We start from the raw sequence: 13,729 nt of genomic DNA, 5'->3' as shown, positions 1-13,729 counted from the left end.
TTTCAAGCAGCACTTAATACAGTTTGAATATGGGAGCTGGGAGCTAGGCATGTGCATTTAGGAATAACTTTATGGAACCTTTCTCTGGGCCTTGGAAAATGGAGAAGGTGTGCAGAAGACAATGAAGATGGTGAAAAGCACCTGTTTAGGTAGTGAGAAAGGAGTAAACTGCTAAGGGTCCCCCACCTTTACCCCCTGTATTCCCTAGTCTTTTTTTCTTTTCTTTAATCCTTAGCCCCACCACATCTGAGACAAAGAGGCAGCTTTCACCAGGGATTTGGAGTCAGGGAGTCACACAATCTTCCAGTCTCCCAAAGTAAGAATTAAGGCAATGATGGTCATTGTTGTTGTTTTTAGGTGCCCTAGAGCCAATTCCAGGAACCCTGGTTGCGCAGTGGTTAAAAGCTACAATACAACTGCTAACAGAAAGGTCGGCAGTTTAGATCCACCAGTCACTCCCTGGAAACCCTATGGGGTAATTCCACTCTGTCCTGTAGGTTTACTACGACTCAGAATTGACTGGAAAACAATGGGGTTTAGAGTCAATTCTAACTCATACTGACCCTATAGAACTGGTTGAAACTACCCCATAGTGTTTTCAAGGCTGAAATCTTTACTGGAGCAGATCGCCAGACCTTTTCTTCTGCAGAGCCACAGGAGGGTTTGGCCTTTCAGTTAGCAGCCAAGTGTTTTAACCATTGTGCCACCAGGGCTCCTTTGAGGCAAAGGGTGGCCCCCAATTCCAGGGCATGGGAAGAGAGAGATGTGTTCCTAGCTTTCCTAGCTGAACTCTGGACCCATTTTTTTTCCTCATAAAAAAAACATTGTTTAAGAATCCATCTAAGTGCTGTAATACTTGCCATATATTTAGATTTAAAACATTAAGATGGTGACAATCAGGTCAGGCCAGAAACTGGAAGCATATCTCCTGACAGTTCCAGAGGGACCCGAACCAAGGAGGATGGGCAGGCTGTGGTCAGAACGTGGCGTCAAAGGGCATGGACCGGGCCAGAGGGCAGGGTTCAGGAACAGAGCCAAACAGAAGGATAAGAGTCTTCTTAAAGTACAAAAGGATTTGATTTCCAACTGCTGTATCTGATTAAACCCAGTACTGATGTTCCCTTTTTCTTCTTTCACTCCTTTCATTTGAGTTAGGACTACAGTGTCCAGGGAAATGTATTGGAATAATAACAGGCATTTATTCTAGAGTAAATAAAAAACAGTTGTGTGAAAAGGTTTATCCGTTTTCTCTCTTTGCTTTTCTTACATAGCTGTAAACAAATGCTAAATACAAATATCTTTAAGGTTCCTTTCCAGAAAAGTCATGAGAATAAAATACAACCAAAGAATGAATCACAGCGCCCACCAGCTGTTTTTGTTCAATATTTGACATAATAACAATAGTCTAGCATTTTGAACCCTACATTAACAGACCAGACAATGTGTTATCCTCACAAGTTGCTAACCTCTCTCCTCTCCCCCTTTTCTGGTGATGTTTTTCAAATAGATTGACAAGGAGCAATATGATAAAATACTTGACCTCATTGAGAGTGGGAAGAAAGAAGGAGCCAAACTGGAATGTGGAGGAGGCCCATGGGGGAATAAAGGCTACTTTATTCAGCCCACAGTTTTCTCTAACGTTACAGATGAGATGCGCATTGCCAAAGAGGAGGTAAATGGTTTCTTTCTGTTCTGTTCCCCTTGTTGTGGTGTTTTGTCTGCACGTGTGTATACAAAGTGACCCTTTGAAATTCTCAGCTCTTTGAATATCTTTTCAGGGAATGTTACTCTTCATTTCTGTAGTTGGGATCAAGACTAAAAATAGAAAAGACTCCATTTAGCTGGCCACGTATTTCCAGCCAAAGATGGATCAGGAGGGGTAACAATTTCTAGGTGTTTCTTTCACAGCATTAAAGTAATGGAAAAGACAATTCCATCTTCATGTTGCTTTTTCTTCTTTTGAGATAATATATTTGAAAATAATTGGAAAAGGATAAAGCGATATGCAGTTACAGGTTTTTTTTTTTTTTTTTTTTTTAACTTTTCCATGATAATTGTAGGTTCACAGGCTTTGAGTAATATAGAAAGGTCCCCTGTAATCTCCGCCATACTGTTCTCCTTTACAGCCCCAGCCAATGGCAGCTGGTGTCTTTAAACATCTGCAATGGATAGCTCACTATTTCTTGAGAACTTTCCATGTTGGGACAGCACTGATTAATAGAAAGTTCTGCCTTTGGCTGTCTAGACTTCCACCTCTTATGTTGTGCCTGCTATTCTCATATTTACCCTCTGCCCTTTTTCCTCATAGTAGCCATTCATATATTTGAAAAGAACATTCATCCTCTTTGTCACTCCCCACCTTCCATGTACTCTTGGCCTCATATTTTTTAGCTCTTAAACTTTCTAATTTTCCTAGGCAAATACATTGTAATTTAATATTGGGTGATCACAAACTATTTAACATCAGAAAAAAAAAATTCAGAACTATGATAAATAACTAGGAAAAGATAGCTTGCATTTAGAAGTTATAAATAATCTACTCCATGGGCACTGGGGGGTTTTAATTAATGCATAGATTGATTTGCTGGCTTTGGGCCATGAAGGTGATAAAATAAGAAGGCACTGACAACTCGGATATATTGAATCATAACCCTTTCATTCGTTAAACTTGTGTTTAGCATCTCTGATACGGCAGAAGACCTGGGAGGGTTATCTTCCTTGCCCAAACATTGACATCGTATGAGGGAAAAAGTGCAGAATCAGGTTTGCAAACAGAGGAAACAAACAGGAAAAACAAAAGTAAAAGCAAATGCATATGGATAATCAAGCGTACTTCGTTTCTCAATGTCAATTCAGTCCTGTCACTTTTGTATTTATTGACAAATACTTGTCTGATTTGATGCAATGTTGTATATCTTGATTAATTTCAGAAGAAAACTAAGGGAAAAATCTTCAATGAAGGAAACATTCGTTGTATTCTTACAATGTACAATTGCTACTTCAAAGTAGTACCCTGGTGCCATGCGATGTGTTCAATTTAAATTTTGTAAGCTGTTAAGGTACTTATTGCAGTAGCTGCTGTATATCTGGCTCTCAGGTTGTAATATAATGATTAGATTTACAACTTTTGGATTTTTACTTGGCTCCATTGACAGCAGGCCTTACCCCCATGACTCTTCGCTCAATGGCGAACGCCAAAAGATGTTTCTCTTTTTTGATTTTTACCTTCCCTCATTCACATTTCCCAGAAGATCCTGGTCAGTCAGTAACACTCAGACAAGCCCTCTTTGTTTTAAATTTTAATAATTGGTTTAGAGAAATTTAATATAGGAATTTAATTTTTAAAGGAAAATCCAGTTCTTGTTCTCCCACTTGGGCCTGAGGTAGAGATCCAACAAGCTGAGCTGGGCTGCCCTAATTCAAGATCTGGTGAAAGTGAAAGAGTGGTAGAAGCTGGAATAAGCCAAGTGTGATTTCTGTTTTCTGTTCCGTGATTACAGTCGTTGCCAATGAACTCATGCTTTGATTAGTACAGGGTGACTGGGGATTTAAGCCCTTGTTAGTAAGGAGCCATTCCTTTGGTATATGAGAGTTGCACAAGATTTGACTACAGAGTCGCATCAGAATAACACTCTGGTTTCTCTGGCACCTAGCTAATTATGAAAAGATCTAAGTCCAATAGACTGTATCAATCCATCACTGGTACACTGATATTTAAAACACAGTATTATTAATCATTGCCTATATAATCGTTTATCCGGTAGAACAAGCATTGCTTTCTCTGGACTACTGTTTGTGTAGTAATTTGGAAGATGAGGAAAACTTGGGAGAGAATTAAAAATGTTCCTAAACAGGAAAAAAATTCTGAAGGTAATGGTTTAATGTACCACTGTAAGTTCTTGGAAGCCTTAATTTCAACATCCAGAAAATGAATATTGCCATTTTTGTTTATACCCACCCTGTTCCAAAGAGGATGTAACACATGACTTACTAGCAATCTGGCAGTTACCTACTTTGATTGTTACACACAAACTTGAAATAAGTAGGAAACTTTTGATCATTTTAGGACAGTTTGCAGTGGAAATAAATCTACGATATAATTTAAAATATTTAGTCTAAACCTATTTGATTAATTTCCTGTGGTGTAGATATTTGGACCAGTCCAGCAAATCATGAAGTTTAAATCTTTAGATGATGTGATCAAGAGAGCAAACAACACTTTCTACGGTTTAGCGGCAGGAATCTTTACCAACGACATTGATAAAGCTCTAACAGTCTCCTCTGCGCTGCAGGCGGGGACAGTGCGGTAAGTGAACTCTAAGTAACAGTGTTCTCACTGGTAACCACATTAACAGGTTATCTTGAGTCTCTTCAGAGCTGGATTTTTCATTTGGAATCACATAATCTGCTGGAAAAGCAATTGTTCCTTTAAAAAAAAAACAAAAAGAAAGCAAGAAACCCCTCACATCCAGTGTCCTGAAATTGCTTGCCCAAAATATTTTATTGATGAGATTTTCCTAGCCAACGGAAGAAAATCAAAGGAGAATCAACATTTGTTAATATTGACTCTGTGCTAGGCACTGGACTTTGTATTTTTTACACTCATTAGCCCATTTTATCTTACAATTTACCATTATTGTGAGATAACATATAATCTCAACATGTTATCTCAAATTTATAGACAAAAAAAATGGAAGTTTATTGCAGTTAAGTAATTTATCAGGATCACACAGTAAATGGCAGAGCAGAGACTCAGAACTTTTTCAGACTCCAAAGCAGTGGTTCTCCACCCTACTTCCACATCAGAATCACTGAGGAGCTTTTAAAAATATTTTTTAAATAAAAGACCCAAGCCCAGCCTCGACCATAGAGATTGATATGATCCGTGTGTTGTATGCACTCCTTCTTTAGTCCCAAATCAGTTTACATTATTTTTAATGATTCTACTGGTTCCTGGTTCTTTCTACAATAAGATGGTTCTTTCAGGAAATTTTAAATAAAAACAAGCAAGTTATTAAATAATCAGCATGGCTAGTGATTCATATAGAGTTCTCCTCCATGAAAAAACCATTAATAAAATTCAGCATTGCTTTTATATGTATATATGTATGTATGTATGTTATTTCCACTTACTGAAGCCTTACCATGTACCAAGCACTGGGACAAACACATTTTATACACGTCCTTGCTTAGGCTTTAAAACAACCCTACTGAGCATTATCTCCATTGTGCAGAGGAGGAAACATAGGCTCAGAGAGGCTAGGTGGCTTTCCCAAGATCACACAGCTACTAAGGGGCAGATGCAAGGTTTGCACCCAGAGGACTTCCCTTCTTTACCACAAGGAAGAAGGATCACAGAAGAGTCAATCAGCAGGGCTGATCATTTTGATCTTACAATTTGCTCTCACTGGATATTTCTCAGTTCTCTGTTTACCGGCACTGAAGTAGTTTTCATTTTCATTGTAGAGCAAAAAGAGCAAACTCTTTTTTTGTTCTTATTTAACAAAGATAAGTATCTTTTTTTTTTTGGAATAACACAATGTTGTATGACCATATGATAGAGTCAATTCTGACTCATAGCAACCATACAATGAAGTAGCTTATCATGACATCATTCTACTGAGCGTCTTGGGAATCCTGTCAGAAATATCTACACTATCAAAGCGGAGGGGCCCATAGTCTCATCCAGTTATGTCCTAGAATGTAATTACATTCTGGCATTGTCCCAGAATATGATAGCTCCTTGGGGTTTTCAAGGCAACTATTTAATTCCAGAGTGACTGAGATTTTACCCAGTAATTTCAAAAGTAAAGATCTTATTTTGCAGTATAAAGAACAATTAAACAAAGTTAGATAACATGCCTCTTTTTAAAAAAAATAGGATTTATGTCTTTTTGGTGAAAGTTTACACAGCAAATTAGGTTCCCATTTAACAATGTCTGTGGTTATTGTTCGGCAACATTGGTTATGTTTTTCACAATGTGTCAGCATTCTCATTATTTCCATTCTGTTTGTTCTGTTTCCATTTATCTAGCTGCCCTCCCCCCTGCCCCTTCTCACCTTTTCTTTAGGGTTCATGTTGACCGTTTGGTCTTATATAGATGATTACCTGAAGAAGCATAGTATTCACAGGCAATATTGTTTATTTTATGAGCCAATCTGTTATTTGGCTGAAAGGTGACCTCCAGGAGTGGTTCCTCCAATTCCAAGTTTAAAGGGTGTCTCAGGGTGAGAGTCTTGGGGCTTTTTCTAGTTTTTACCAGTCTGGTAAGTCTGGACTTTCTTAGGAATTTGAGTTTTGTTCTACATTTTCCTCCTATTCTGTCACTTTCTGTTGTATCCCCAATCAGAGTGGCCAGTAGTGGTAGCTGGGCACCATCTAGATCTTCTGGTCTTAGGACAGATGAGGCTGTGGTGCCTGCGGGCTATTAGTCCTGTAGATAGTTTCTTCTTTGAGTCTTTGGTTTCCTTCTGTCTTTTTTGTTCCAGATTAGGACAGGTCAATAGTTGTAAACTGTCTTTTTTAAATGTACATTTATTTAAGTGGCTATCTTCATGACGGAAAGACATGGATAAGATGTACTCCAGGAACTCGGAGAGTAAATGCTTTAACTGAGAAAACACTAGACTATTATCTTAGCGCTAAAGTAATGACCAAACTCTTCTAAGCATAATACACTCGATCTGTAAGTCACACCTCTTTTACCAGCATGAAAGGTGGAAAAAGTATAAAAAGACAACATTTTGCTCTTTTAAAAATGTTTTTCCTCTTTTCTACAATGAGAATCATGTTGTTAATTAGATGTTATTGTGCACGTTGGCCACCAGGAAATTTAAAGAACAAGAAATTGTTCATGGCCCTCATTACAGCTTTCTAACTTCCCCCCTAGTTTTGATCTTCTATCATAACTTTTTTCTTTAATTCAAAATATTCAAGGGCTCATAATTATATGTATTCAAACAAACACCTTTAAACACGTTCTGAAGTATGTCAGGGCGTAAAGAAATTACCAGTCAAATCCAATTCCTACCAAGGCCTCTGTTGAAGCAATTTATTGAACCAAATAATTAGAAAAACGAACTAATGTGATACATGTTGCAATTGCAAAAGAAAATTCATTTTAGCCTGTTAAATACCCAAGCCTCAAGAGAATTATAAAGCTTTTTGAGTGTAGAGAGTAAAGAACACCTATCCAACAGCCTCAAGTCTCTAGCAAACTGTATTCTTTCTCTTATGACTTATTGACTATTCTTTCTTTTATAATCCTGACTACTGCTTCCCAGGGACGTGATTCACTACCAGAATGGCTATCCACACTTATAGGTGTACCAGCCTATTTGTTTCTAGAGAGTATATACACACATACTTCTACTTCTGCATTCTAATTTACAGTGATACTTTCTTATTGCACTGAATGTGGTATATTGAAATTAATAGAATTCTTAAGATGCTCTTTGAATTTCTTTAAAATTCCAAATTTAGGAGTTATTTCATAAGTTAAGTATTTGTTATAATGGACCTCCTTTCTTTTCAGGGTGAATTGCTATGGCGTGGGATCTGCCCAGATCCCCTTTGGGGGATTCAAGATGTCTGGAAATGGCCGAGAAATGTAAGAATAGCTTTCTGTTAAGATAAGCACTTGTCTTCATAAAAATGAGTACCACAACTAGGGAATTAATCCAGAGTCATCTCCTTAAATAAAATTTGCCTTTATTCTTTTTTGGAGATCCAGACCACCAAATAGTTTTATTAGATGCTGGTTTTAGCCAATGGGTTCAGAAAGGTGATGGTAAAATCCAGAGTCATCTCCTAAAATAAAATTTGCCTTTATTCTTTTTTGGAGATCCAGACCACCAAATAGTTTTATTAGATGCTGGTTTTAGCCAATGGGTTCAGAAAGGTGATGGTAGAAGGGAAATATAAATGATTAAGGTCCTACTTTTTGTAAGTGACCACATTAGGCACTTTGCATGAGTAATTAAAAGATGTTTCTGCTTTTAGAACTGTTTGTTGTATATATGAATGTAAATCTATTTGGAAAACATTTCCAGAAAAGAGACTGAAACTATAAACTGGCAGTTATAAGAAGTGTGCAAATATAAGTGCATTCTAGTTATTGAATAGAACTCTTAAATAAGTAAATTAAAAAAAAAAATTCAAGTTGATTCCAACTCATAACCTCATCTGACCCTATATATAAAAAAAAACCAAGCCGTTGCCATCGAGTCAATTCTGACTCATAGCGGCCCTATAGGACAGAGTAGAACTGCCCCATAGAGTTTCAAAGAAGTGCCTGGTGGATTCAAACTCCCGACATTTGAGTAGCAAGCTGTAGTTCTTAACCACTACACAGGACCCTATAGCACAGAGTAAAACTGCCCAATAGGGTTTCCAAGGAGCAACTGGTGGATTTAAATTGCTGACCTTTTAGTTAACAGCTGAGCTCTTAGCCACTGTGCCCTCAGGGCTCCAAATAAGCAAATTAGGTCGCTTTGAGTCAGAATCGAACTCGAGGACACTGGATTTGTTTTTTTTTTTAAAAAAAAATTTCAGTGTAAGGCAAGTGATTCTTGTTTGTTGAAATATTATTGATGTTTATTCACAAATTTTTAATTATCTGAATGAATCATTTTTGGTACTAAAGTCTAAAGTAAAATTTTACTAAGGAAAGCAATATATTTTATAGGCATGACTAGACTGAAGATATATATATAAATGCATTTATAAGCTTTCAGTTGCTTTTGAAACCAGGATATATAGATATTTTTTAAAGTGCACTGAAACCAAAAAACCAAATCCATTGCCGTTGAGTGCAGAAGGCAGGCCATATCCTTGGTTAATTTTGTTCACTGAATTTTGGCCATTTTATTTTTTAAAGCTTTTCTTTTACTTACTGATACATTAAGAAACCATGAAGAAAAAGACACATCAGGTACAAACTTTGTAGAATCAAACATACTGAAGCTGCCTGTTTCTTAAATAGCAAACAGAAAGGTGGCTTTCTCAAGTTTCCAAAGGTCATGAATGCATTAAATAGCCATGTACTTCATTATCTTAATAAATCAACAAAATTATCATGAAACAAGTATCTTTGTGAAGCCAATGGAAAGGAGGAATGATAAGATGAGCCAACCTCTTCTTCAATATACATTTATTAAGTACTTGCTATTATACATGGTCCTAGGAACTCTGGAGAGGAGCCCTGGTGGGTAGTGGTTAAATGCTCAGCTACTAACTGAAAGGTTGACAGTTCAAACCCACCAGCCGTTCCACAGGAGAAAGATGTGGCAGTCTGCTTCTGTAAAAATTATAGCCTTGGAAACTTTTTGGGGTGTTTCTATACTGTCCTGTCGGGTCACTATGAGTCAGAATGAACTCGATGGCAATGGGTAGGAACCCTAGAAATATAATACCCATGAAACTGTGGTGGCAGGAGGAATATGTAAAAAAGATAGTATAAAAAAAAACTGGACTAACCATGAAATATGTAGTAACTCCTTGCTTTCTAGTCAATTTCGATTCACAGTAACTCTATAGGACAGAGTAGAACTTCTCCATAGGGTTTCTAAGGCTATAATCTTTATGGAAGCAGACTGCCACATGTTTCTCCCACAGAGTGGTTGATGGGTTTGAACTGCCAACCTTTTGGCTAGCAGCCAAACAGTTTAACCACTACACCACCAGGGCTCCTTGAAATATGTTGTAACAGACCAAAAATCCATAACTCATGGAAGCAGAAAAGCAATTAAACTGTAGTGCAAAGTATTGAAGGACAGAAAACCTAGGCATTATCTGAGCGTAACATTAAGTATGACATCCCTCTGACCCTCAGTGTTCATTAGTCAGGCAACGTCAGGGATTCTGGGTGGAGATGGATAGTGGAGAAACAAGTAGAAGGCCTCTAGGCTTCTTTCCAGGTCTTCAGATTCTATGGTCCTAACCCAGTGAGAATTTAGTGGATAAAAACTTAATGGCAGTTAATAGAGTAAGAGAAGACCCCACAGAAGGGATGGGACTTGATCTAGAACTTTAATAAGTAGGGAAGAGGGCATTCTTAGAAGGAACATTACTTGCGGTATGTTGAGGGGACTAGTGGATTTGGTTGGATGGTTGGATCTATGGATGTGGGAAGTATGATTTCAGAGTTAAATATGAAACAGATTAAGAAGTTAATTGCTTGGCATTTTATTAGTGGTGCAGTGAAAAGCCGTGGATATCTTTAAAATGTTGGTGGGGAGGTAGAGAGTGGCAAATGATCAGGCCATAAAAAGTACATGATATTGTGGAGGAAATAAGCTTTGGACTCTCACACAGCTGACACTCCTGGTTCCCCCACTTGCTTGACACACAACCCAGTTCAAGTTACCTAAAACTGGAGTCTCTGTTTCTCCACGTTCAAAATGGAGATGTTGACACTTCTCTTGAGATGACTGTGAGTTAAATGACATAATGCATGGAATTACAACAAAGTGGAGATTCCTTCCTTATTTCCTTTTTTTTTTTTTTTTTTTAATAATGTTTGTTATTAGAGAGTCCCTTGGCTGAACTAAGTACTTTGCACAAAAAGCTAGAACAAAGGTCAGATCTCTGTGAAGGGCTGTTCATTGCTATCTAACAATTTTTACCTGGGAGTATTAAAAGTAACATAATCAAAAGGACTAAATAACTAAAGTAGGCCACATGTCAGTTGGGTTGAATAAAATTTGGTCAAGCTTTAACTCTGAGGCACAAGGAAATCAAAAAGAAAGACTGAAAACAGAATTCAGCCATCAGTAATTTCCTAAACATCTGGACTGTGCGTATTGATCATTCTCTTCTTTAAGATATGAAGGAAAATGTTATGCTGCAATTTTTTACTTCAGTAATTCCAGCTGAGAGTGCTATAGTCAAAGTCCACCTGAAACCAAATTTGACAAACTTCATAAACAAGTCATTTATTGCAAGATGTTCAAAGAGAATCACTGAAGCGCTAACCTCAACTGATCCCCAAGAGTTCAGTTATAATTTGTCCTCAAAGGTAGAAAGGCAGAATAGATCAGCTGGGAGCAGAGTCCTGAAGCACCCACAGAGGGTGATGTGCAGACCCCAAATGGGTTTGCTGGTGACACAGTGCCCAAAACTGGATTTTTCATCTCTGATCACCGTGCTGGCACCGGAACAAGTTCAATGGCAGAGATTCCTCTCTTTGAGTGACTGACCTAATTTTCGCTTAGATTACTGTAGGTTGCTTGAGACTTTGCTACTACGCAATTTCAAGCTTAATTTTGTCTTAGAACCTCACAAGATCCTTTTTTCCTGCTGCTCCTTTCAGAAAAGGAGAGTAAAGAAGGGATATGTGACTGGGCTTATAGAGAGAACTCAAATGAGTATTTTTTTCCTGATTGTATTTGCCAGGTCAATTCACGGCACATATTTCTGTGCCCACTTAATTAGTGCCAGGTTCAGTGCTGGGTACAGAATGAAAAAGAGATGTGACTTAATACCAGGCTCCCAGTGTGGTCCCTGGTTGAGAAACATGGGCATCACCTGGGAGTTTGTTAGCAATGCAGAGTCTCAGGCTTCACCCCAATCCTGCTGAATCCGAATCTGCACATTAATAAGATCCCAGGTGATTTTTGCACTGAAGATTCTAGAAGCACTGATCTAGTAACTCATTCACTTGCAAGAGAAAGAAAAATGCAAATGAGTGTTTTTGTATCATATCATAGATATATATACATAGAATACCAAGGAGGAGGGCCAATTTCAACCCAAGTATGACAATAATCACACTTATTACTCTTTTGAGAGTTTCAAGTGTCCGTTAACTCAAAGTACAGTAAAAAACCTATTGGCAAAATTAATAAGTTAATTTAGCTAACTTGTTGAGATAAAATACTTATTAAATAATATATTTTAATGGGTTTCAGACAACTGAGGCTAAGCCCTTTAATCACTTTAAAGAGCATGCTCATTGCAGCTTTTAGAAAGCATTTGCAGCAGTTCAATTGCCCAAGAAACTACTCAGTGTAAGGGGATTAGGTTACCCAGGAGAAAAGGTGTCTTCTGCATACCTGTCTGCATCACAAGGAGGGAGGGGTAAAAAGGATTAAGATCTTTTTCTTCTTTAAGCCTACATGTGCATGGGTTTTATCATTTTAGGAGTACATTTTTATGCAGTAATTTGATCCTCTCATCAAAACAATAAGGAGAATAATTTAGCCCAATCCTTTTTATCTCCTCCACAAAGGGAAAATTGAAGTCAGTTTCTGAAACTGGTAGGAGGTCCCCATAAAGACAATTGATAACAAGGTGCCGGAGTTCAAATTGGTTGACTTGAATTAATCCCTGATCGCTCGGTTAGACTTAAAAGTTATATAAGCGAATGGCAGGGAACTGAAGAGGTTCTATGAAGAGGAAAATCTAAAAACTGCAAAAAGCCCAAAGGTCTGAATTTAAGCCAATCTATTAGCAAAATAATACTCGTCATCATCGTAATATTTTTTAAAGCTAACGATAAAGGTCAGATTTTTTTTTTTTTTGCCAAAAGTAAAATATATTGTTAAAATGACAGCTAGAAAACATATTTTTGAAGCCATAAGAGGGCAGACTGGCACTCCTGAGCAGGAAAAGAGAAGCAAGATCCATTTTCCACCATCTCACAACTTCTGTGCCCATCACACATGGTACATACAAGCCGTACTTGAGCGTAGAGTTTTACTGTACTTCTCTTGGGTGATTATATATTACCACTTCTCCTCTTGTACTATATCTGTCTTATTTATTTGAACCTAAATAGAAATTAGAGAATTCTTGTTGGACTGAACCATCTTTCATGGCTAACTTCAGTGGTCAGCTCTTTTACAGTCAAGTAGAAAAATGTAAGAAGCGGGTGATTTCTGTGACAGTCAACTCAGAGTTCAAGATTATTTAAAATTCAAGAATGTTCCTCACAGAAGGATTTCTGTAAGGCCAGATATCTTATGGTTGACTAGTCACTATTTCAAATGCCTCTGTGCTCTGCATATATTTTCTGTTGACTCTAGCCAGATAAGCAGGAACTAACTCGTACCAAATCATGGACTACAAAGTACATTTGTTTGCTGTGCTAAATTGTCTCTATGCCCCCCTGCCTCTCTCTAGGGGAGAATATGGCTTATATGAATACACGGAAGTCAAGACAGTCACGATGAAAATTTCCCAGAAAAATTCATAAAGAAAACAACAAGAGCAGAGAGAAGAAATTTCAACTGCTGAGTATCTCCTACAGTCGCTAATACAATGGATTTTACGTCTAAAATTGTTCTTTCCTTGATTTGTTTTTAAATAAGTAAATCATGTTAGCATTAATACCACACATGGAAAACTTGACATTAGCTTCTTCCGAAAGAATCGTTTGCCTTGTGATATGGGACCCTAACTCCTGTCCTAGATAGGTAGGATGGATTTGGATGAAAGATCTCTCTAGCTCTGTAATCGTCCGAATAGCTCCTTACCTTGTAGCTACTTGTCCAGGATAATCACTTTCTAGAGGAGGACCAGTTGTCATTTAGCATCTTTTCCTTAACAATCCCTTGAAGTACGTAACATACATGTTAACCACGAGAAGGGAGTAGGGGTGCTCTGTGCTCAGTAGTTGTGAAGTCATTGCTGTCTCTTGAAATGTTTCCTAGAATGTGCTGTCTGTCTGTCAAGAGAAGTAACGCCGGAAATACTTAGCTGTAATCTGAATATAAACCTCAATAAAAA

General features: G+C 37.7%; 1 protein-coding gene across 1 annotated transcript in view; it reads left to right on the top strand.

The window, feature by feature from the left end:
• Positions 1 to 13,196, top strand: part of LOC100662829 (aldehyde dehydrogenase 1A1-like) — a 67,397-nt gene extending 54,201 nt beyond the window's left edge. The window contains exons 10-13 of the mRNA XM_010587510.2: positions 1,508 to 1,672; positions 4,149 to 4,306; positions 7,536 to 7,610; positions 13,124 to 13,196. Of these exons, the coding sequence (XP_010585812.1) occupies positions 1,508 to 1,672; positions 4,149 to 4,306; positions 7,536 to 7,610; positions 13,124 to 13,196 (471 nt within the window). The remainder of the gene's footprint in view (positions 1 to 1,507; positions 1,673 to 4,148; positions 4,307 to 7,535; positions 7,611 to 13,123) is intronic.
• Positions 13,197 to 13,729: the final 533 nt, after the last annotated feature.

This window comes from Loxodonta africana, chromosome 9 (genome assembly GCF_030014295.1).
Source record: "Loxodonta africana isolate mLoxAfr1 chromosome 9, mLoxAfr1.hap2, whole genome shotgun sequence".
Taxonomy (NCBI): domain Eukaryota; kingdom Metazoa; phylum Chordata; class Mammalia; order Proboscidea; family Elephantidae; genus Loxodonta; species Loxodonta africana.
This window is presented reverse-complemented; position numbering and strand designations above follow the sequence as displayed.